Raw genomic sequence first — 26,750 nt, forward strand, 5'->3', positions numbered from 1 at the left:
TTCGTTTCCCACAAAACATTGTCTACATTTATGATGTGCGTTTACGTGTTGAGCAGATTTTAACACTGACGCTCCATAATTACACGTCTTCCATTGGCGCGAGGTGTGATATGAAAGCCGATAGCCGCCTCACACATTACGCTCTAGATAAGGTGTTGCGCTTTACGCCCTTGCCTCGTACTTGATAATCATATAATTGCCCGGCAACGGCCAGTGGCGGCAGTGGGCGCGAATTTGCATTTTAATCACGCGTTGATTTGAAGTAATACCCCGACGCGCATGCGAAAGCGTTAAACATTTGCACATGCGTTGACTTGACAGTGACAGGTTGTCGAGAGGTGCTTGTAAGTATAATTCTGCGCCTCATTTACAATAACTAATTACTTCCCAGTATCAACCACGACAGATATCAAAACATGAGCAAAATAGTTTCCGAGTTTGAAACAAGTCTCTGTTGCCTGGGCGAAATGGTAGGCTTGAAGTAATGTGAACTTTTATTTTAGATAACATAAAAATTAAGAAACTAGCTATTGGTTTATAGATTTTATAATGACAAATTAGAGCAAATATAAATAAACACCCCACTTGTTAATATTTCGTAACTTGCTTCTGACCGTTCGCATTATATATGACAATTTTCAAATAGTTTTAACTGCTTTTGGATTTTGATACTTAAATTGATTTTATTCTTGAATTAACTTCCTATCCATCGCTAAATAAGTAAATATATACCAACGTATTTAAAATTGTCCGAAAACCTAAGATGAATCGAGCATTAGAGACATTCGGGGAGGTTGGCATAATTATTTTAATTAATAGCTGTTATAATGCCACTAGCAAAAAGTAAAACGCCATTGAGTACATTTTTGCCAAAATATGTATTTGTAACTCTCTGAGCGTCTCTAAAGCTCGATCAATTAGGTACAGATTTGTGGTCGCTTTATGTGGATTAATATTGTGAAGGATGGCCTTTAAAAAGACAGCTGTGAAAATTGACTAAAACAGAGTCCAAAGCTGCGGAAGGTCAAAGACAGCCGAGCTACGAAAAAGGGTTTACTAACGAATGGGGCAAAAATGTTTCCCAAAGTATCACATCCCAAACTATGTTTTCCAAATTATCATTTCCCAAAAAAATGTTTGGCAAAACAACTTATCGCAATATGGCAAGTTATTGTTTAGCAAATAATTATTTGGACAAGTTTCATTTTACCAAGTATTATTTAATCAAATATATCATTAAGCATAACATATTGCATGGCATACAATTTACATACCAATAGATATTTTAATTTTTGCTTTTATTCGAAATACTTAATCCCGACCTTGTTTTTTTATCATTTTGGTTATGTTTTACGCATACAGATGTGATTAGTTGAACCATAAACATTATAATTTTTAAGAAAAAAAACCGATTTCTATGGGGGCCGCGGTGGAAGATTATTGTAGATGGTGCACTATGTAGAAAAGGAGGTAAAACCACCCACTTTTCTAGTAGTATTTAGTTTCTGTAAGGGTCGTAGTTCTGGCCTAACCTAACCTAACCCACTTCTCTGATAGCAGTTTGGTTCTGTGAGGATCGCAGTTCGAACCTAATCAAATCCACTTTTCTAGTAGCATTTCGTTTCTGTAAGGCTAGCAGTTCTAACCTAACCTAACCCACTTTTGTTCGGTTCTGTGAGGATCGCAGTTCAAACCTAACCTAACCCACTTAACGGCTTTTTTGGAATATAATATTAGCCAATAAAAAACGTTTGCTAAATAATTTTTTGTCCTAACAACATTTGACAAAGTAAAATCATGCCAAGGCCAAATTATCAGGCCAAATAAATTATATGCGAAGTGTAACTTTGCTAAAGGTTCCTTTGGGAAATGAAACTATTGCGATAAGTTTGTTAGGAAGTGAAATTTGGCGAAAAGTATTTGGCCCAAACGAAAGTACACCTCGAAAAAGGCTTGTTTTATCAAATATAATCTAGTTTGTTATTTATTATATAATCCGAAAATCAACAGTAATTTCCTTTATTCTTACGGTTTTCTCAAAACTCTGTGGTTAGACCCTTATGTTTCAAGTTTTTGGGGTATCAAGAATGACGAGGTTATATAATCACGTTTATCCTACTTACCTAATGCCAGAACAATAACTCACGGCAATAGGTGTCACCGCTACAACATTAACTTATGACAGTTACGACTGTTATTCTCGCCCGGCCCTTCCCCAGGGTTATGTGAAACTTAATTCGGTTCTTGAGGCGACGTCTTAATTAAGTTCCCAGCCCGCGTGGGGTGTACCTTTACTAATAAATATTAAGGAAGAAGTTGTAAGTAACGTGTACGGTGTGAATATAAATTACGGCCGGAGACAGCCTCAACGTCGGGACTCCGGTGAGGATCCAGGTGTGTGGTTTCGTGGTTAGCACGCGTGACGGGCAAAAAGGGAAAATTGCTAATTGGTATATTTTTTGAGGTCAGGATCTTATTACGTACCTATATTACAACTTGTATAAAGTCATTTAAATTAGTAAATACATAAATATGTTTTATTAACATACCTTTAATCTTTAGGTGGCATACATTATACATCCGTGATTTTAAAGTGTTTCTGTCAGTAAATAATACGTGAACTGTAGAGATGAACTGAAATTCCTTTCATTAACAGCAGTCACTTAAATAGGTGAACTAGTTTTGTATTGGATATATCAGAAGTAGGCAAGCTTACTTGGTGCAACTTATTCGGTTTAATATAGGTATACATGATCTAGACGGTTAATAATTCTATACAATATCTATGAAACGCTTACAGTTTCGTAGTAATACGTATGGGATCCATCCATTACGCTACAGGCATCAGCAGGATAATCAGATAAGCCTATTAGAGTCCCACACGCGCTTGGGCACAAAGGTCATTGGAGCGATCAATTTTAAATAGGTAGGTACACACTAATCTACAGTCGTATTGTATGTATTTCATTTCACGTTATCATTAAGCATCATTTCTTTACATCAATTCACTGAATTAATACAATGCAATTTGACACTTTAAACTTTCGCGTTTTGTATTTGTACACATATTTTATTACACAAACGGGTCTACCGCGATATAATTTTATTGTTTTTACTTACCTTAAATTCCAACGTATCAGCTGAGTTGCACCAGCTGTGGTCACGGAAAGACTGTGACTGGGTAGACCCGTTTGTGTAATTAAATAAATGCATTTTGAGTAAGTATTTTACACCTGATCCTTATCAGCACAAAATAAAATTGTCTTCTACTGACCAGGGTCGAAGTAACATTTTTATGCACTGCAAATGTATCAAAACACAAAAAAGACTTGACACCATACCGATAATTTTTTTCTCGTCGTTAATTTTCTGCCATAATTTCAAAGTTACGATAGAAAAAAACGTAACTAATGTAAGTAAACGGAATTGCGCAGCAAAATAACGAGGTCTCATCCCTTTCGTCCGGTAAGCTGCTTCTATTCACATCGCAAGTGAAGCTAAAAAAAACAATATAAAATGTGCTCTCCAATTACGAATAGTTGTTACTTATCTTTAGATTACTGTTTGACTAGATCATTGGCAAATCACGACTCTATGGACATACAGTTGCGGCTTTTCAAGTCACTCAAAAGATTTATTTGAGCTTGATTTTAAAGTGTTTCTGTCAGTAAATAATACGTGAACTGTAGAGATGAACTGAAATTCCTTTCATTAACAGCAGTCACTTAAATAGGTGAACTAGTTTTGTATTGGATATATCAGAAGTAGGCAAGCTTACTTGGTGCAACTTATTCGGTTTAATATAGGTATACATGATCTAGACGGTTAATAATTCTATACAATATCTATGAAACGCTTACAGTTTCGTAGTAATACGTATGGGATCCATCCATTACGCTACAGGCATCAGCAGGATAATCAGATAAGCCTATTAGAGTCCCACACGCGCTTGGGCACAAAGGTCATTGGAGCGATCAATTTTAAATAGGTAGGTACACACTAATCTACAGTCGTATTGTATGTATTTCATTTCACGTTATCATTAAGCATCATTTCTTTACATCAATTCACTGAATTAATACAATGCAATTTGACACTTTAAACTTTCGCGTTTTGTATTTGTACACATATTTTATTACACAAACGGGTCTACCGCGATATAATTTTATTGTTTTTACTTACCTTAAATTCCAACGTATCAGCTGAGTTGCACCAGCTGTGGTCACGGAAAGACTGTGACTGGGTAGACCCGTTTGTGTAATTAAATAAATGCATTTTGAGTAAGTATTTTACACCTGATCCTTATCAGCACAAAATAAAATTGTCTTCTACTGACCAGGGTCGAAGTAACATTTTTATGCACTGCAAATGTATCAAAACACAAAAAAGACTTGACACCATACCGATAATTTTTTTCTCGTCGTTAATTTTCTGCCATAATTTCAAAGTTACGATAGAAAAAAACGTAACTAATGTAAGTAAACGGAATTGCGCAGCAAAATAACGAGGTCTCATCCCTTTCGTCCGGTAAGCTGCTTCTATTCACATCGCAAGTGAAGCTAAAAAAAACAATATAAAATGTGCTCTCCAATTACGAATAGTTGTTACTTATCTTTAGATTACTGTTTGACTAGATCATTGGCAAATCACGACTCTATGGACATACAGTTGCGGCTTTTCAAGTCACTCAAAAGATTTATTTGAGCTTCTTAAAACTGGTGATTTCTACTGCGGTTGGTTGTTGTCCTAATAAGTTTGCTGTTCCCAATACAAGATGGTCTGAGTCTTTTGCTCGCCTGCACTTAGCGCGCGGTCGGAATACCTTCGGGCTCCGCCGCATGGTGCTGTTTCCGACCGGCACAGGACTTCCTACAGCGACTGAAATTCTTAATAATAATTTATAAAATCTACGTTTAATAGGAGTTCCCTCGCTGTGAAGCTTGCTGCTAATGAATGTTATAATATAATAGTTGCACAGGAAAACTACAATTACTCGTATTTGGGTAGCTTAGTGGGATTTGTAATTAAATTTTCTTTGAGATAGGTATCATATAAATAATATTTATGTATGATGCTTCTGAGTCAAGTTTTAGTATTCCTTCTTGTCTCTGTTATTGTTATTAACCGACTTCCAAATCTAAAAGGAGGAGGTTATCAATTCGGTTGTATGTTTTTTTTTATGTTTGTTACTCCATATCTCTGTCATTACTGGACCGATATTGAAAATTCTTTTTTTAATTGTATGTATATGCCTACAGATTGGTCTCGTTTTTGTCAAAACCCAGATCTGATGATGGAATCCATGAGGAATCGAGGGAACTCCTCAAATCTTAAAGGCATACATAGAGTGATTTTTATGTTTTAATCAACAAATCAAGCATATACATTCAAAAAAGTGACATTTGATGAAGTAGAACTGCTGATGATGATCAGAACGGAACTCTTCGACGAGGCATAGTTCACGTTTGGCGATTTGTCCTCTTCATTATGTTTGTTAAGCAAGTTGAGTTTTTAAGCCACATTTTTGTCAAGCTCGAATTCTGATATTGGGATCCATGAGGAATCGAGGGAACCTCAAATCTTAAAGGCATGCGTATAGAGATTTTTGTATTTTGATCAGAAAATTAAGCATTTGCATTAAAAACTGTCGCATTTGACGAAGTGGAACTGCTGATGATGACAGAACTCTTCAACGACGCATAGTTTGGCGATTTCGATTTTGTGGGTTAGGTTAGGATAGAACTGAGAAAGGGGGGGTTCCTCTCCTTCCACCTTACTCAGGTCCTCTCGGGGCATGGTTGCTTCGGGAGATACCTGTGTAGGAGGGCGGGACGGGAACCAACTATGCAATGCCACGACTGCGGCAATGCCGAAGACACGGCGCTACACACGCTGGCCATTTGCCCAGCGTGGGCTGATGAGAGGGCCGCACTCGTGGCCGTAGTGGGGAGAGACTTGTCCTTGCCAGCGGTGGTAAAAGCCATGCTTGGTGGGGAGAGCCGATGGAAGGCGGTGGCCTCCTTCTGCGAGGACGTGATGGTGCAGAAGGAGGCAGCGGAGCGTAGCAGAGAGGAAGATCCGGCCTCTCAGCCAATGCGCCGCAAGCGCGTGGGGCGGCGGCGGTTGGCATACGACCGCCGGTTACCCCCATAAGGGCACTTGTGGGCGGCAGGCTCGGGGACGTCTGTCGCCCACACAAAGGTCCCTGCGTGGGCGGGCGCGATATGTAATCAACGCGCCCACTGAGGTGAAGGGGTGATTTCCCCTAGAGTCGGGTCCGAGTCCGGACGGCCGCTGGCGAGGTTGCGGAAGAGTACTTCGGCGTTCCTGGGACCTCGCCATATAGCAGCGAGGCGGCAACAGAGGGGTTTTAGTGGGTAAACCTGGGGTCTCATTAGCCCACAACAGGGAGTCCCACATAACCATCCCGGCCCGTCCCCGCGCCGGGTGGTATGCGTAAAGCATTTCCCCTCTTAAAAAAAAAAAAAAAAAAAAAAAGGATAGAACTGCGACCCTTAGAGAAACGAAATGCTACTAGAAAATTGGGTACCTAAGGTTAGGTTACGTTAGATTAGAACTGCAACCCTTACAGAAACGAAATATGCTACCAGAAAAAGGTGACGAAGTGGATTACTATATCTGGTGATCAGTTAAATACCAGCCAATAATTTATATGGCATTTCAAACTATTTTGAGAAGTCGGTTTTTTTCTATTAAAGATTATTAACCAGCGACTCCGGCGAGCGCAAAGCTCAAGCGAAGCGTCTCTTTTATAGATCGCATTTCTCAACCAATTCCAGTAAAATTTTGTTGGCAAGTTCGATATTTGTATGGATTTTTTTATTGACTCTTTTTTTGGAAAATTTTCAACATGGTCACAGTCATAGGAGTTTGCGAGGTCTACACCTCAGAGCAACGCAGGTTATAGTTCGTTTTTTTTAGCACTAGAAATAAGGTAAACAATCTTGATGTGTCTTTTAATTGAAAAACACATTTTAAAAATAAGTTACAGCAAATACGTAGGTCACGGCATAAGTCTTGTCGTATGACAAAAGTATTTATTGTTTTTCGAAATAATTTCCACCGCAATCAATACACTTTCCCATACGCAAGAACCAGTCATCAAACCAATGCTCCCATTTTTCTTTATCAATGGAATCACATAATGTTTCCCAGGCTGCGATTAATTCCTCCTCCGAAGTGAATTTACGTCCCTTTAGTTGTGATTTTGCAAACGGAAAAAACCAAAGTCGCATGGTGCCAAGTCCGGACTATAAGGTGGATGGTCCAATACTCGAATTCCAGATTCTTCAAAAGTCTGTTGAGTTAACTGAGCACGATGCGCTGGAGCGTTGTCGATATGAAGATACCACGAGCCCATAGGGGATCTTGGTCTGAGATTTTTCAACGCTGTACATAATAGTGGCAAACAAACTTCACTATACCAACGAGCTGTGACTGTTTTCTGTTTATCTAGCACAACATTGGCAACTAAGCCCGTCTTACGAAAAAAAGACACGATCATTCTTTTTCCAACTGAACGTGATTTCTTCACTTGTATAGGCTGATCTTCATCTTCGAAGACCCACACTTTGTTCTGTGATTTAGTTGGTATATCAAAAAAAAAACCAGCTTTCGTCACCTGTAATAATTGAATTTACAGCACTGTGTTTTCCCAATTCAAAATCTTTCAATATTTTTTTGCACCAAATTACTCGTGCCACCCGTTGTGCGTCGGTCAACTCGTGGGGTATCCACAGGGTACAAAGTTTTCTAACATTTAAATGGTTCGATATAATTCTTCCAATACTTCGTTCGGAAATCGTCAGAGTTTCTGCTAATTGCTTATAAGTGATTCGTCTATCTTTAGTTATAGCTTTTCTCACACGTTCAATGTTTTTTTCAGTTATGACTTCTGTCGGCCGGCCTGAATGAGGATCGTCTTCTAAATTAAATAACCCACGCTTAAAATTTAAGAACCATTTCTCAATGGTTCTTAAGGACGGACAATCCTCACTAAATACCTGCTTCATTTCCTCTTCACACTGTTTAGCAGATAGTCCGCGACGAAAATTGTAGAAAATAATAGCACGATAACCGATAGTTGGAAACGACGTCATAGCGACGTATTTAAAAATCACCGATTAAATTGCGTTAATAACTAATTGTTTATATTTTGTACTTAGACAATACAAAGAGGGTACTTTATAATAAAGTAAACAAATCGACGCCGCGTTATGTTTAAGTGCAGTACGACAAGACTTATGCCGTGACCTACGTATGTAACAATTATGATTCTAATATGATCATTTATATTCTTCTGCTTTCATAAGTAATAGTTACTGATTTATAAAAAGCGTATTATAATTAAAAGACATGTCAAGATCGCTTACCTTCTTTCAAGTTCTTTCTAATGCTAAAAAAACGAACTATAGTAACGCGACATATTTGATATTAATACGTCTATGTTAACTAAGTTGCTTAGGCTGAAACGCTGCAAGGCTGCGTGTAAATAAAGTTGAATATGTGACTGGACTGACTAGTCAAAGCAGATTCTTTAACGATTCAGTAACTAGGTACTCAGCAGAAAAGTACTTTTATCATTAAAACAATTTCCAAAATACAATTAATTAAAATCAAGAAAAAGCGGAAGGGGTAACATAATGATCTATCAAGTGGCGAGCTTTTTGGCACGCCTGCCGGTGCCCTCGAATACACTCGACGTATTGAGTGTGACACCATTAATGCGTCAATAATGGCAAATTTTATATTAAATTTTTACAGAAGTGGTAGCTTGCAGCAACTTTAAGAATATAAAAATGCCAAATAAATAGTCAGTAGAGGTACCTACTTGTAAACTCAGATACAGACGATCTTTAAATTTTGTTGACCCAAATTCAATGTCTATGAAATATTTTAAATTATGGAAATTATATTGTGGATCTTGTTATCTCCGATATATCTAATAGCGACTATATCCACGAATCTATATCTAGACTTCTCGATGAAAAATGTACATGATTCAGTAAACTGTTAATGAATTAATACCAATGAAATACAACAATTAAGTTGATAAATAAAATTGTGTGCGGGCCTCGCGTGTGCGTATCAAGGATTAAGGCAACTGACGTGGTAGAAGAGGGAAGCATGGCATGCGGGGTGGGGGGGGGGACTAATCACCTCTGTCAAGTCCCTGACGGAGGCGCCTTTCCTGGCACGGGACATATGCTTTACAATACAATTATAATGGAAATCCAAATTCGTTTTGGGGTCAGCCAGATAACGCATATAAATAAATTGGAAGTTCGTTTGCAGGACATTATGATATATGTATGGATGGCACAATCAATAGCTAGCAATATAGACTGTGGGTGTGGTACAATTACTATGTAAAACGCATGGTGCTTATATGTCTTAAGTAGTTTTTCGCTATCTAAAGCAATTTTGAATTCCTTAACATTTCAAAATATGTATGAGATTTCATCAGAAATTCACATATCACTCTTATTCAGGAATCAAGCAGCCAAATTGAGATGTAAATATAATTATACTGTAATTGGCCATATGAGTGGCTAATACTAGTACAAAATAGGCATCTAACTAATCCTCACTAATCCTTACTAATGCTATAAATGCAAGAGTAACTCTGCCTGTCTGTCGGATTGTCGGTTACCTCTTCAGGCTTAAACCACTGAACCGATTTAGATGAATTCGGTATGGTGATAGTTTGAGTCCCGAGAAAGATCATACGATAGTTTTGTCCCAGCAATGATTAATTGTGGCTCATTAAAATGCGGTGGTTGTGGGATTTACTATCACGGACTACCTGGACTACTTCTACGCAGACGAAGAGACGCCGAAAGTTATAAGTTATAAGTATGAATATGATGACGCGACATCAACATCACAGCGTAAAACAATTCCTTCCTTTTTAAATTGCCTATTGATATCCAATCCATCATCACTATCGCGAAAGCATCATCCCTATGATAATATGGGTATTATAGGAATGATTCTGTGGAACACTCGGTATACACACAGTACCATTCTAGATACCATACATACTGTTCGTTTTAAGAGTGCTATAAAAAACAGGATATACCTACTTCAAATGTAAAACTATCTGGCCGGTTGAACCAAATAAGCAACGACTTTCTTGCTTTTTAGATCATAAAAACGTTTTTAGTAAAACGAAGGAGACTACGTAACATAAACATAGAGTTGTATAAGTACTTTGTTGCTAAGTATAGGTATATATTCGTATTGTTCATCTAAATTATAAATCGAACTGAATTGATACTATTTTAAAATTACTTACTAACAATGTCTAAAAGCTCTAACAAAAAGTATTAGGTAGTAGAAATCTAAAAATTTAACTCAATAATAAGTTACATAGATACAACAAAGAAGTTCAAAGATAGTACACATACAATGTGACGAATTAGTTGTCAAATTAATCGGCCCAAAGTCTATAAAAACAAAATAAAAAAACGAATAAAATGCCATTGAAATCTTTTGATACTAGATGCCGGAATAGAACAACCTCACTAATGTAATATCAACAAGTCCCAACAGCCTTACGAAGCACAATCAGTCAAACAGTAAACAACCGTAGTATTGAACTTGGCAACGGGTTCACAAATAGATCGCGTATAGAGTTCCCGCCTAAAGACACGGAGGCTTTCAGGCGTTCGTACAGTGGAGCGACCGGCACGCGACTGGGGCGGATCGATCCGCCCTGGCGGCACAGCACAGCCACGCTCCCGCGGGGATGCAGATGCACGCGCGAGAACACGCGTCGCTGGATATGGCTTTCAAATCCTGGATCATCCACAAATCAACAATACAGCGAATGAGATTCAGATCAAGGTTACAAATGCATCAACTATTAAGATAAGATTCCGTAGCTATATTTGCCATTAATTCCAATAAAACGATAACTTTTGTATAAACAGCAACACTCTTAACTGTTCATCAGTGGACCTTATTACTAAAGGCATCCACCGATGTATGTACAGTTAACAGTGTGGGCGATGGTATGTACCCCCCCCCCGCGTACAAGTCAAATTAAATTGTCTCAAACTGTGGGTAATAATTTTCGTGACAAAGACAAAAAAAATGTTGTAGAGAATTGACAGTTAATGAAATAAAAAATTTAAGGGCCGTTTCAGATTATCGAGTAGGTATGTACTCGACTCTTTTTTCTGCCACATCCTGTCGCCGCAGCTCTACATCCGCGCGCAAACACAAATTGAATAACTCACAGAAGATCCACGTATTCGAATCTGAAGAACGACGGACCAGCATCTATTCGTGGCGAGTGTCCCTCGGCAGAGTGGGTCGCTCAAAGTGTGGCGAGAACCTAACATTTGCAATGTTTCTATTCGCAGAGATATATCTCGTGATATTTGAACATCATCTATCTTTATTATTTTCAGGCATTACCTACGTTTGAAATATTTATTTCATGGCATGGTGGAAGGTGGGTTCGTCCGTAGAAGTTGGCATGTGATCCAAAGTGATATTTAGATAAGGGTAGTTAAAATGGTACTTAATGGTATTCACGTAATTAAAATTGTGGTACACCAAGGAAATCGAATACACATATTTGGAAATTATTACAAACTTAATTTATGTCAATAATTAATATTTTTAAAGTCATCTACTGTTAAAGAGCTTAAACTAAATATTAACTATTTATCATAATCAGATCAGCTTGTTACCGTTATATTGTATCGTCACCAAAGTTAATTGGGCCATTTTAATTGGAGACAGGTAACATGAAAAAAATGAGTATTACCTAATTATTAACAATCCCTTTTCTTTTTCAGTAATTACGAGAAGTTTAAAAAAAAATCAAGTTGGTGAGATACTCATATTCAGTTCAAAAACCGTAGACCAGAGCCTAATATACTCGTAATTATTCAGCAGAGCGTAGAATTTCATATAAATCGTAGTTGAATTTATCTAGATCCCGTCGGCAGGGAAGGGCGACAGGGGCGATAATTAGTGCGATCGCTATTCTAAGAGAGGAGCGCGGCCCTTCCTCCGGCGACGGCTAAAAATGGTCCAATCAGTCAAACGAGCGGCGGGAATCACACGTCGGATGTTGTTAGCGATGAACACAGGCTGAAGTGCATCAAACTAACATGACAGAAAATAGCTCGAGATCTTTGAGGAAAACTACTCACGGCCTCTTAAAGTTTATAGACAAATGTGCCATTCTCAACCAAAAGGGTACTTATTGTCGGTTGTCAATAAGGCGCTATTTCCATATAGCTTCAATTTGAAATCAACCTATCGTCAACCGACAATATGGTACCTAGTGTGGTACTCTTGTGTTTTGGTTGAAAACGTCACAAATGTATTTTCAATTTTATTCAATCTAACTTACTTACATAGAGTTTACAATAAGTAAACCCAAATAGATGAGCAAAATCACCAACAACGATTGAAGACATACAACTACGCACATAGAGTTATATATTTGGCAGAGGGAATGTCACTTAAGACAAACTGTGACACTGCAATGGCGGACGGTTTGAAAGTATGCGTGTAGACGAGTGATACCATGTAACACAAATTCTCCCCAAATGGTCAAATAATTATTTAAGTATCGTCGTTGTTTTTAAATAAAAAAATTATGACAGTTTTGCGTTAGACAATAAATACCTATATGTATCTATAAATATGTATCATCTGATTTTATAGGTCTTTAGCCATTTACCTAAATGATCTCTTATATACATAATGATTTAATAAAAAGGGCATCAATTACCCTACTTTCGGGAAATTACCCTATTCAACTGGTCACACTCCTGTTCGCTGTTTATATACAATGAAATATCGTGATTTTACGTACTATAACGTGATAATTGATAAACTTACCTATGAAAAGTTATCCCGTCCCGTTTTTTCTTGCGATGGGTATAATTTTTGCAGCATTTTATCACGCATGTCGGCATATTTTAATATTTTTCGTCGAGACGTTTACTTGAACGACTTTTCGATCCGTCTGACGGCAAATTGGTGGATGAGGGCATAGAGATAACTGTCAATGTGTGTGTGTCACGCGTAAATACTAGGGAATTGGTGGATGATGGAATCACAGTTTTTGTCTTAGCAAAACTAGTATTCTAGGTCCATGACTACGCATTAACATTTTCAAAAACTGCAATTATTATAGCGTTTACACTGACGCTAAAGTATTTAATGTAGGTACTTACTTTATGCCAAGATTGCGAAAATGAAGGAAGAAAAGCGACGTACCTAACTGTGAAATCATGCAGCAATCTCGTGGGCGCAAACTGAAACAATCCTTTGGGGGTTTCTGAAGCACCCTCGTAGGTTCGCCTGCGCCACGAATAATGAATTACTGTAATGTGTTTTACTTTTTCAGTGTCAGCTTTCGCTACAGTTGCAACAAATTTACTCTCAAATTGCGATTAGGTACGAGACAATCAGCCGCCAATTGGTTTATCTAAAGTTTGTGAATCATCAAAGCTTAATTTTTTATAAAAAGACTCGACAAACAGTAAAAACAGCAGATAGGTAATTCAATTGTTAAGTTTAAGTGCATGATTATTTCTTCGTTTACAAAAAATAAGAGTCACACTAAGTAAACCATACAAAAGTTTCTTACGTGAAAAGCAATAAAACCTAATTCATGGCAGAAGATAATAAGTCATAAAATGAAGATTGAAAATACGGTTTATACTGTTTATAGAGCCTCAATACCGATTTATAGTCTTCTATCGCTTAAATAAATACGACGGTATTTATACAGAAATTTATAATCCCGGATAACGGCGAGATCAGGAATTATCTGTATTAATATTTCACGTTGGTGATACCAGAATCTGGGAATAATACACATAAAAAATGAATTGATAGATACTTGTATCGTCATCAAATTTCATTAACTATCATGAAATTCGCGTAACTGGGAGTTTTCAGAAAATAGTGTAGGTACCCATTAGCGTGTGTAGTTAAGAAAAGTTTATCACTGTCAGTTTTGTGACGATAATTAGGTATTAAAATAAAAACTTGGTTTTGGTGTTCAGTTCATAAACTATAAGCGATGTTACAATGTATAAAGGCAAAAAGTTGATTCCCATAAACACAAACTGACAGCGATTAACTTTTCTTAACTATTACACACGCTAATTGTGTACACTATTTTCTGAAAGCTCCCAACTAGCAAACATTACCTAATCAATAGTCAAATTAAGGGGCCCACAGATTACTAGTTGGCCGGACGATATCAGCCTGTCAGTTGTTCGGAGCTGTCAAATTTTGCCTTTAACTGACAGACTGATATCGTCCGGCGAACTGGTAATCAGTGGGCCCCTTAATACAGTTGTGCATTTCACCGTAATTATTTCATAGATCCTAAAATAAAAATAGGCATTTTATAATTTAGAAAAGCAAACTAAAATTATAATGTCACCCCATTAAAGGCGTAAAACAACGGACTGTCGCCCGGGCCAGCAATAACTCAGCCCGAAAGAAGATAATTTACGACTCGTAATCCTAACAACCGGAATATATCCCCGACAGGATACGGTTATTTTATTGTCCTTTATGTGAGCTGTTAAGTTTTTAAAGTAAACTAATTTAATTTAGTGGGGTTAATTACCGTCGAGATTTGACAATACTAATATGGTCTTACATATTTACATTAGGGTGATTCACTTTTGTATGGAGAAAAAAAAGTTGTAATATTTTTCCTGACTTTGCTCACCAATGGAGTCTCCCCACACTAAAAACTATCTATTTCAATTTTCAAAAGAATCGAATAACGTTTAGAGGTTGCACAAATTGAAAAGGTAGAGTGAGAACCCCATACATTGCGTGAAAATGAACTATGTTCTAAAATGACAAAATATAATGAACTGATACTAAAATCGAATGAGAAAACTGAATTTTGCGTCTAAAACACGATAAAAGCACTTTTCCTTTGGAAACAGGTGGAAAAACTGAAAAATCTTAATTAGAACATTTATCGAGTAACCAAAATCCAAGTTTACTACTAATTTTAGAATTTATTTATATGTAGAAGGTTCAGTATCACACTACTCTCCGCTTTGATGGTAGCCGCTTAAACCATTTTCTACCCTCCGATGTAGAGTCGTTGGTTATTTGAAAAATCTTTGTTGATGTTGTGCAACCTCTAAATGTTGACCGATTTTAATTTTTTTTAATGTATAATATTTTTTTATCAGTTAGAACAAGAATTCGAGCAAAGTCAGATGAAAATCAAAAATTCGGAAAAATGAAACACCCTAATTTACATATTTCGTATATCACTTCTTCTCAGCGACATACAGAACCGACCAAATCGTAGGGTAATCAACGCTATCGTCGGCACCCCACCAACGGATGGTACGACGTTATTGTAAGGCACAAGCTGCGTCTTTATTTAAAAAGCAATACAGTCAGATAAGACTGCGATATAATAGCTTTACAAAGTTTCTATATGTTAAAGTAATCGAAGGTGGCAGATAGTTTTAACGCTATTTGTACAGATAACTTTATATTTAGGTACAAAAGTATCAGAACGTAGCCGATACTTTTTGTGCACTTTTACATCTTACGAGTACTATACTTTTCAGTGCCATTCTTTGGTTAGTTTAGTAAATAAAGCTAAGACCTCACGCACAAGAGGGCACCTGAAGGGTGGTATTTAATAATGCATCAGTTTACTTTGCGTATTTGCGGAGAGTCGAGGGGCGGAGGTTGCGCCGACTCATGCTTTATTAAACTAAGAAGAGATATCGACTAGCCACTCTCTCAAGCTCATACTGCACCCAGTCGAATTATTGTAAAAGATACCTTCGTGTGTACAAAAGTAAGTTTCAATTTAAAAGCACCGGAGGGCAGTCACATGAGTTGGGTGAAATAATCATTCGATATATTCTCCGCGAGTGATCCGGCACGAGCTCAAGGATATTTACGGGCCTCGCGACTGATATATGAACCCGCACTTCCGTTCTTTCCGTTTGCTTACGGCAAATAGAGACAGTTTTTTACTAAAGGAACCATATCGCTCATATTTCAATCGCTACTGCATAATTTGTACCGCTGCCAGTTTTTCTGAGTAATGGCCTACCTGACGGCTCTACGTACCCCAATAGTGAGATATGTAGGCGGAGATATGTAGATGTAAACGCGAATGCAACCTCGGCACCGCCCAGAAATAGGTCCTTTAGAACTTTAGACAGGATTCAGCCGGAAGTCGACTCTTCACTTAATCCCATAGATAACTGAACAGATAGTATTATTTCGTACTTTATTGTTGGAGCACATTGACAGGTCAGATTTGAATAAAATTTTGTCATTTATAAGTGGTTACCAGTCATAGAAAAAGGTCCACTTTTTATGGAAATTATAAATATTGTGAATATGTTGTTTATAAATATGTATTTATATTCATAGCTAAGGCTTGTGTATGTGTATTAAATATTTGATAAAAAAAATATTTTTGACTCGCTTAAGTTACTCTTATTACTCGACTAAGATTTGATGTGAGCAAACAAGTATAAGACCTACCTTATAGCTATCTCGTTACGTAGCCCACGCGAGCATCAAGTAGGGTCAGTTGTTCTACATTGAAACAATCGGACACAGTGTAACTTGGCGATATCTCGGAAACTAGGTGTTACCAGCTAATGCCGTCTATCAAGCAAGGGCAGGCTCAGGGACCCCCAGCACCTCACCAATACGCGAGCACGTCTCGGAGAAGGAGCACGTTGCTACGAGTGTTATTGTGAATTCGTGTAGCATAAGTTAATTTTTTCATTTATGTTTCGCAATTTTTTACCAAGATATAGAATCGAGTTTGGCGTTATTTATTTTTTTGTTGTGTTCTATGTGTATTAAAGTTTATTTGGAACTAAATATTTTTAAATTTCGTTTAGGTACTTTTTGGTGCAGTTTTTTTTAATTGTTTTAAAAAACACCCCCTTGTCTCACAATGAAACATTTGTAACTATGTAGTATACAATGAAATAGGTCTCATGTTTAATGAAACATGATGTTAACTGAACACCATTTACCAGTACACAATGAAACAAACTCATTATTTTTTTAAATAATTAAAGAACATGTGCGAAATTTGTGAAAGTAAAACACCATGAAAATTGATATTAAATTGTCTATCACAATGGCAAAATATAAGATACTTAACTTTAGAAACGGCTGAGATAGGATGGTTTATATGTTAACACTTTCATTGATGGCAAGTTTAGAGGTCACTTGTCTAACATTGAAACAGTCGTTTATAAAACACTATGTTGCCAGAAAGTGTATGATATCAAGCATGGAGATGCTCAAAGCCCTCCCGCGTCCACCTAGTTGGCAATCATGCTCCGTGGACATAAAAGGTGTGCTTTTCTCGCAGCATCCCGTACGTGCCGACCAGATTCTAGATTCACAATGAAACTCAATTTGTGTACAATGAAACAAGTCTTTCGCTTTTATATATTTCAGCAATCTTATAATAATTTAATACGTCGGAAACCTTTCAAATAACTAATTTCAGCCTACCACTATATTTTCCTTTACTTTCTCATTAATTGATTGAAAGCATATAGTATGTATTAATGTCACTTATTTATAACACCGTTTCAATGTTTATTAACGATGTTTCATGGTAGACTAAAATTATTATATCTGTTTCACTGTAAAAATTTGAGTGTTTCATTGAAAACATGCACAAGTACACAAAGAAACAAAACTCATTTTTTGAAAAAAGGTTCATAATACAGAAACTGTTAAAGATAAGTAAAAACCAAGAATGCGATACGATAGCCAACTAAATTGTTTATCTTCATGCGAAATATCACACTCATAACTTTAAAAACACCAGAGATAGGAAGGTTTGAACTTTTGGTGTTTCATTGATCAACAACTTACCCTATGTCAGATGTTTCAGCGTCAAAGCTACTGAACCGATAATGGTGAAAGGAATAGTTTAATTTTTTTTACTGACTTAAAGAGAAAATGGTCGTTTTTACGAATGAAATGGACAAACTTATTTCATGTATTCCTTGAATCTATCTATCTATCTAAGATTCAAGGGCACAAAGGAAAGAGGAAATTGTCTTAAGAAATAAAGGAAGTTGCCATTTTGGAAATGGAAAACTTTCGTCACTATTATATTTTCTCAAATTTGGAAACTTTCAGACGGCACATGAGTACGCGAGGGTTAGTATGCGCGTCTCGTGCGCAGGTCTGCGGGCGGTAATTAGGTTACGGTCCCCACGCACCGCCCGCGGGCTCTCTTTGATTTCACTTCAAAGCCACTCTTCGCAAATGGTCCGACGGGCTGCTTCGGTTAGCTGTCTGACGACACCTATACTCTATAAATAGACACAACAAATACTATAATATCATATTATTTTAGGAAAATGCTAATGGCACATTTGAAAGAAATACTTAATGAAGGTACGAAGAAATAGAATACACATACAGGTGCAAGTAACGCCCCATTTAGACGGAACAAGAACTTGCATGCGATTTACATTGCGGTATTTGGTCGATCGACTGAATTCATTATACTCTGTAGTTCTCTCTCTCTCTCTCTCTCTCTCTCTCTCTCTCTATCTCTCTATCTTTCTCACACGTGTTCTGTTTCTGTTTAATAGTTTTAAGTTTTAGTTTTTAATTTTGGGTGCCCTGAAAACCAGCGCCGTGTCTTACAGACACTGCTTATGCTGAGCGGCATCCTATTTGGTGTATGTTTCTTTATTTAACTTGATGTTGTACCTAATGTATGTTATAACGCCAAATAAATATTTTCTATTTCTATTTCTATTTTCTATTTCTATTAGTTAGCAATGTATCGAATATTACATGCAAGTTCACGCGCCGTGTAAATGGGGCTTAAAAGTTACCTTTTATAAGATGATTTCTTATGAATCATGATAATTTTATCTACAGAAAGATATTGTTGCTATTTATGGAAAACGATTACTAATAATTACCATTTACTACATTAAAATAAGATTTACTACAGTTAAATAGAGGACTCATTTTCCATATAAAACTACAGCATTTACCGCTTCCGTTCTGAAAATGAAGTGCTAAAACATATGAAGAGGTAAACGTAGGATGCGTGGCGCTCAGCCGCTTACTCTGAGGGCCCTCCGCGACTGAAGTGTTTGCAGATAGATAATAGACAACGCAGCATTCAGGTGGAAGAGTTTTGTTTTAAAAGTAGAATAGTAAAATAATTCTACATATTTTTTATAACTCTTGTTCGAAAAGTTAAGTTTTGGCTACGGGTAGATATTGGCTTTACCCACCTTGCTAAATCGTATCATTATAGTTATAAAAGGCTGTATATCTTAGTAACAACGGCGACTGAAACGTGTTAAGAATATGAAAACTAGGTTTAAAATTGTAATGGTAATAAATGCAACAGAACTTTAATATGCGCTGATATTGATATGCTCATTACGCTCACATTACCACCACGGTGAGCGAGCCAACTTACATTGCGCCCGAATTTTAATAACAGAAGTTCCATGAGACTTAATTATTAAATAGGTATATTAAAACGGCTCTTAATATATTCAATATGAGCCCGAATTGTTTACGAATATTATGCCAACGGTAGTGCGCCTATTTAGTAACGTAACATCCATTCTTTCTAGATCCATGGTACATTTACTATACCAGCAGTTAGTGCCCGCGGCGCCCCAGAGTGCTCGTTAGTACGTACACAAACAGATACCCCGAAACAAGTCCGGAACAATTCTTGCAAATTTACTGATAAATGTCCGTCTGCTTCCGCGTCTAGGGGGCCATCGAGGAATGTCTGCGTTATTTACAGGTCAATTCGAACGTACACTAACATCAGAATCATATTTGAATCATGTTATTTAGGTAGTATCAACTGGGATTATAGCTTTAATATTTTTTTAATAGTACCTATCTTTGAAAAATAATACCGAATTTGGTCAGCGGAAATTCATTTCGTTTTCCAATCGGTTTAGGAAGATTTCCGACACGAATTTTCACGTAAATTGGGCAATTTTTTTTTCCTTGCGTTATCCTGGCATTTTTGCCACGGTTCATGGGAGCCTGGGTCCGCTTGACAACTAATCCCAAGAATTGGCGTAGGCACTAGTTTTTACGAAAGCGACTGCCATCTGACCTTCCAACCCAGAGAGTAAACTAGGCCTTATCGGGATTAGTCCGGTTTCATCACGATGTTTTCCTTCACGTAGAATGGGCAATAAAGCATCATTAAGTAAATATTACATACTTAATTATATTATACAACATGAATATTTCTGCAAATTTCTGATTCGGCATAACATCATCTGAGAATCTCATATTTCTGATAGGGCAACTGAGTTTTCACTGAAAATAGAATGAAATTACTTGCTAAGCCGTCAGCTCTTGGTAGGACGTCCCGTCGGCTAGGTCCTGCAATGACATTCCGTCCACGTCGCACTTGTAATCAGGCCACCGACTTGGACCGACTAGCGATTGCACATTAAATTACAAATAAGAGCACGAACGCATCCTGACGCCTCTAGGTACTCGTATTCATTGGTTGGGGATAGTTGCACGCTTTGTATTTATTTTGAGTTCAAGGACTACTGAATAGTGAGCATCAAAAGTAACGGATTCAGTCAAAAGTATCTACCATTCTCTAACAGCTTACAAAAAGAGATAATCCTCTATAATAAGTAGTTGTTAACCTGAAATGTATCTCTAGTTGAAAAAGGGTAAAATTAAAATATACTAAGGTCTACCTACCTATCTAATTATTACGAAAACAAACTGTTTGTTGTAATTATTCATATTATTCCAAAAACACCGGCCAAGTGCGAGTCTGACAAGCAACCCAAGGGGTTCGTGATACCTAACTTCATAATAGTCTACATTAAAATTATAAAAAAGTACCTTAAAATATTAACTACATAGGTATTATAAAATACTAGGTATTATAGATTGTAGTAGGTACCTATAATATGCACACACACACACACACACACACACACACACACGCACGCACACACGCGCACACACACACACACACACGCATACTCACGCGCGCACACACACACACACACACACACACACACACACACACACACACACACACACACACACACTAGGGTGTTTCATTTTTCCGAATTTTTGATTTTCATCTGACTTTGCTCGAATTCTTGTTCTAACTGATAAAAAAATATTATACATTAAAAAAAATTAAAATCGGTCAACATTTAGAGGTTGCACAACATCAACAAAGATTTTTCAAATAACCAACGACTCTACATCGGAGGGTAGAAAATGGTTTAAGCGGCTACCATCAAAGCGGAGAGTAGTGTGATACTGAACCTTCTACATATAAATAAATTCTAAAATTAGTAGTAAACTTGGATTTTGGTTACTCGATAAATGTTCTAATTAAGATTTTTCAGTTTTTCCACCTGTTTCCAAAGGAAAAGTGCCTTTATCGTGTTTTAGACGCAAAATTCAGTTTTCTCATTCGATTTTAGTATCAGTTCATTATATTTTGTCATTTTAGAACATAGTTCATTTTCACGCAATGTATGGGGTTCTCACTCTACCTTTTCAATTTGTGCAACCTCTAAACGTTATTCGATTCTTTTGAAAATTGAAATAGATAGTTTTTAGTGTGGGGAGACTCCATTGGTGAGCAAAGTCAGGAAAAATATTACAACTTTTTTTTCTCCATACAAAAGTGAATCACCCTAACACACACACACACATACACACAATTAGGTAATACAAATATAGCATAACTAAGCTGAATTAAAATTACCTATTTTTATATACCTATTAATAAAGAGCGGGTTCTTCTGATACAGGTATTGTAGTAGTATCTTACTTACAAGGTAGTGTAGTAAATGAAGCAAGTTGTTGTATGGAGACCCATGCATTAATTTCTCAGGCCATGAAATTTTGCTTGGTTATTGTATAGTATGAGCCGAAACTAACACATAAATATAAAAAAAAAACACTCCTAAGTTAGGTATTTATTCGTAAAATTACAAATCTGTTTATATATTGAACCGAGTAATTCCTCCGTCCAAAATTATTTTACTAAAGAAGTTATTTGGTATAGTATGTGATACTAGAAAAAAATCTAAAACTTTTGTCAAACATGACAATATTTTTTTTATGATAATTCCTTTTTTGACGCTCATTTTCATCGGAAAATTGCTCTGCCATTTTTTCCTTCTTATATGATCTTAGAATATAATTTGGCATAGTGGGTAAGAAAATAAAAAAAAAATGCATACCCAAGTTTATGTATTTTAGAACTATTAAAAACTGAGAGTGGAAAATTTCTCAGCCTGATTTCTTTTTAATTATATACTAAGTAGTCACGTATACACTTAAATCCAAAATATCCAAAAGAAATATCATCCCTTGTACACCCCGCTCCCTATACACTTCTCCCGATATGTTTAGTTTTTAATACGCTCGTTATTTTTTTGGATGTTTTTATAGTACGAAATGGAATGGAAAGAAAACTGTGAACTTAATTCAATAAATAAAATGGATAGAGAAATTTTCCACAGCGAGTAAAAAGGCAATTTCTGAAAAAAGCATAGTTACATAGTAACTTTTTTAGATTTTCAATTTGTAGGTATAAATCGGCAATAAAATGGCATTCCAGTGAAAAAATTAGACTCAGCAATTTTCCGGTCCAAAACACGCCAAAAAATTATATTTTGTAAATATTGGTATTTCTGCGGGGATATATTTTTTTTTTTGATATTTCATATATTGTTGCAATACGTTACATGAATATGTCCGGAGAATAAAGTTTATACGGAGCATTTTTTCGTAAAAAGATAGTAACGATTTAAGACTTTAGGTAATTACTTAAATCCTATTATTATTATTCTTTGGAAATTTATACAACACTTTTTATTTATTGATACTTTATCATACTGTAAAGTTTTTTCTGGCTGAGGAATTACTGCGGGGTCCACTACCTTTATTTACTACACTATGGAGGACTCAAGTCTAATTGTAGGTATTCAAATTGTACTGTTTAACACAATAAACATTTTTTTATTTTTCATTTTTTCATTTTCATAGAGCTTTACAGAGCTTTAATTACACACGCACCTAGCGATTCACCTATAGGTTTTAATGTGAACTTTAAACTACATTTGTATAACACTCTGCGCAATTATTTTTACTTAACGAGCCTATTCGAAAATATATGCACGATTGCTTCTGAATAATGTGCTTATAGCTGAGGATATCGGTATAATGTTTACCATTATTTTCATCAACACGACAATGAGTACCAATACTAAAAGTACGCCATCTAACGATGAATAGCTGAACGTCTGAGTAACTGCACCGTTTCACCCCGGAATAGTGGTTTCAGTTGCTCCGCTCAACAACAGGTGGCGCTGTCTAATCTAAATATTTTCTTGCTTTGTAGTGTAGTAGTATACTAAAAATTATTTGATTACTTATTTGATTAATAATTATGTGTAAATAAAGTTCTGTACAGTCAAGTGTAAAAATATGGGCGTATACAACTTACTCAAAGATATGTCCCATAGTTCTTAATTACTGACATAAGAGCTATGGGACATATTTTTGAGTAAGTTGTATATGACTATGCACTCATATTTTTCACTTGACTGTACTAAGAGTGCAAATAAAAAAACGAATGTAAAAGGAAGTTACATGTTTATATCATTCTCACGTTGCGTAGATATTGACTGGAGGTGGGTACCTACTTACATATAAAGTCAATATTAAATTATTAACATAACTAACTGAATATTCTAATTCGTCATTTCAGCTGCAATTGATTACGTAGGTACGTACGGTTACTTAAATAATTATAAAGTGCTGTATTTTTCTAAGCCATTTTCTTTGAAAACTCGAAGGAAAACAAGCATACTCTCGTTTGATGGGCAGCGTAGCGTACGGATGCTTGTAATTCCAGGGGTATCACATGTACGCTGCCGGTATTATAAAAGCTATGGATCTTCTATGGTCATTTTGCCGTCCCCTACGCTGCGCTGGCGAACGTCGCAGTACTTTCAATATTTTATTTTACATTGAAAGTAGTGAAATTTATATTTACTGTTAATGTTTTTATAATCTGCATTAAATGGGCTTTCGGACACTATGACGGACAAACCATGTTTAATACAAAAATATGAAAATATCAGGGTTTGTTTGCGTTTCGTTACTACTAAAAGTTTATTATTGTAAGGATTGCATTATATTTTGCTACGGAACCCTAAAAAACTGGTATGGGGAATGAATCGGGCATCATCTAGTTACCTGATAACGACCCCCCTCCCCCTCTGACACGGAGTTCAAACTGGTCAAAGTCGGTGCCGAGTTAGCTTAAGGCAGACCGTAGGACGTAGTACCTATTGTCTACCTACCTGTTTTTAACACAAAATTCAATAAAATAAATCGGACTGTACTTGGATATGCAGTGGAAATTTAGTTGTTATGAAGTGCAAATGTCGCAAAAAGAGGTATATAATATATAATTATATTATACTCAACGGGTAACAGAGCGGGCGTCGTAGCATGGCTTAGAGGATATAACCAACGAAGACGCCATGTCTATAATTTTCGGTACAAAATAGTCTGCCGTTTTTTGCGGGGGAGGGGCACATCAAATGTATACGTAACGTCAAAGAGAATAGATAGTATAGAGGGGTCCTGTCATAGTAAATTTTGTAGTCACAAAAAAATATGAAACGGCCATCTAGCCGAGCATAGGCCAATGGTGTGTGCGCCATCTATCCGAGAATGACTTTTTCTTGATTTCCGAGGCACGTTTTTTCCTTAGACTTTATTCATCTTATACGAAGTTACATATGTCTTTGGTAACGTAAACATAGCCATGTCAGATAAACGTCAGTCCATACATGTGGTTGACATGTCGTTGACCATTGGCCACCTATTTTCACAGAGGGGAACGCCTGTTAATGACCACTCCGTTGGTTATATTCTCTAAGTAGCATGGTGACATGAAAAATTACGCTCGCGAACGGCAGCTAAATTATCGGCAAAAAGAGAAGCAATGATATTTCTCGACTCGCCTTTAGAGTTGGCAGTTTTAATTTGTTTACCCAACTAAAATACATTACTCACCTTAATTTGTTCGACAGCTTTCTTGGCGAGTCCGGGGTCCAATATCTTGATGTCAAGATCCGCTGCGCATCGCTTGGCTGTCTCGCTGAAAGCTGCAGCGTTCGCGTAGTGTGCCGGTGTTTCCTCACTGGTCTCCACTGGCGAATTGGGAGACAGGATGCCACTATCGCTATCACTAATGTTCACTGATTTGCGAGCAACTACCCGCCCTTCACCCGATGGTGACCTGAGCGGTATTCGGGACTTCTCAACGGTAGGAGACTTTACAGGAATACGTGACTTGGAATGCTCTTCTGGTTTGAATCCAGTGGTTGGATCGAATATTACGTAGTTATCTTTATCGCATCTCACTCTATTGTTCACAGTCACAGTATATTTCTTATTTGGACTCAGATTTAGAAAAGGATCATCGCTATCGACTGGGCTTTCGGGTATTATAGATTGTATTTTAGGCGTGATTTTCGGAACTGATTTCCCGTCTATAGTTCGCCTCACCACTGTGTCGTTTGTAAACTTTAAACGAACGTATTCATTGGATATGGTTCTTCGTACAGGGGATGACAACAGCGGAGACGATTTGTCCTGTAGATTTCCTTTATTTTGGAAGAAGTTTATTTTTGGCTTCTCCATAGCTCTCGCCGGCGAAAAAGGCAATTTTAATTTAGAAACTACTTTCTTTTTTGCATTGTTAGAACTTAAATCGAGTTCAGGATTTTGTAGAGTACTTTTATAGATAGGTAAAACACTACATTTTTGATCAGTTTTGAAAGCCTCCTTAGGCGGTTTTGAGGTATTTTTGACAACGTCTAATGACTTAAGTTTTCTAATTGGTGCTGGAGTTCTGAGCCTTTTCTCTCGATTTTTCTTATCAACATGAACTGATTCAACAGTAGTCGCCGCGCCTGCTTCTTTAGTAGGCAAGGATTCTTGTACCTTAATAAAAGTTTTGCTTCGATCACACATGAACGGTTCATTTTGAGTAATGGTAAATAAGTCATTTTCACTTGGATTAGAGAGAATACTGTCGATAACTATATCTATGTCAGAGGATTCGGAATTGCTCTTGGATGATCTGTTTTCATTGATGATGCACGATATTCTTTCTTCGACGTGTAGGAGCTGGTCAGAGGCGTCGCTGCCGGCGATGCTGCGGGCCGAGCCACTTCCGGAGTCCGAAGGAGTCTCCACCTCAAGGATGGGGTCACGAGTGCGCACAGGACCCCTTCGCGAACTTTCCGGGCACGACGACCTCCTTTTGACGGTACCTGTGTCGGTTGAAGACGAATCCCAATCTAAGCTCGAAATTGAACACTGGGCACCACTCTTTTTAGGTCGCCTAGGGCTAGTCATTATTGTCAAATCACATTATAATGAATTCACACTACACAAATCATAGTCAACTGATATGTAACTATGTATTATTATATTATTAACTACACTTAAAATGTATGTCTATATGTTGAAGGTTATGGAACATCGTACTTATAACGTAAACATCTACGGCTTGCAGATATTATTAAAAATGTTTGCAGTATCATGTGACGTTTTTATAGGACATAGCAGACCCAACGAAGTTAGCTACCGGCGGAATCAAACGCGAGCATGTATTGTAG

At 36.9% G+C, this 26,750-nt stretch overlaps 1 protein-coding gene across 1 annotated transcript in view; it reads right to left on the bottom strand.

Moving 5' to 3' along the window:
• LOC134804236 (protein sickie) overlaps positions 1 to 26,537 on the bottom strand; it is a 265,539-nt gene extending 239,002 nt beyond the window's left edge. The window contains exon 1 of the mRNA XM_063777209.1: positions 25,138 to 26,537. Within this exon, the coding sequence (XP_063633279.1) occupies positions 25,138 to 26,487 (1,350 nt within the window). The 5' untranslated portion in view covers positions 26,488 to 26,537. The remainder of the gene's footprint in view (positions 1 to 25,137) is intronic.
• Positions 26,538 to 26,750: the final 213 nt, after the last annotated feature.

Source organism: Cydia splendana, chromosome Z (genome assembly GCF_910591565.1).
Source record: "Cydia splendana chromosome Z, ilCydSple1.2, whole genome shotgun sequence".
In the NCBI taxonomy this organism is placed as follows: Eukaryota; Metazoa; Arthropoda; class Insecta; order Lepidoptera; family Tortricidae; genus Cydia; species Cydia splendana.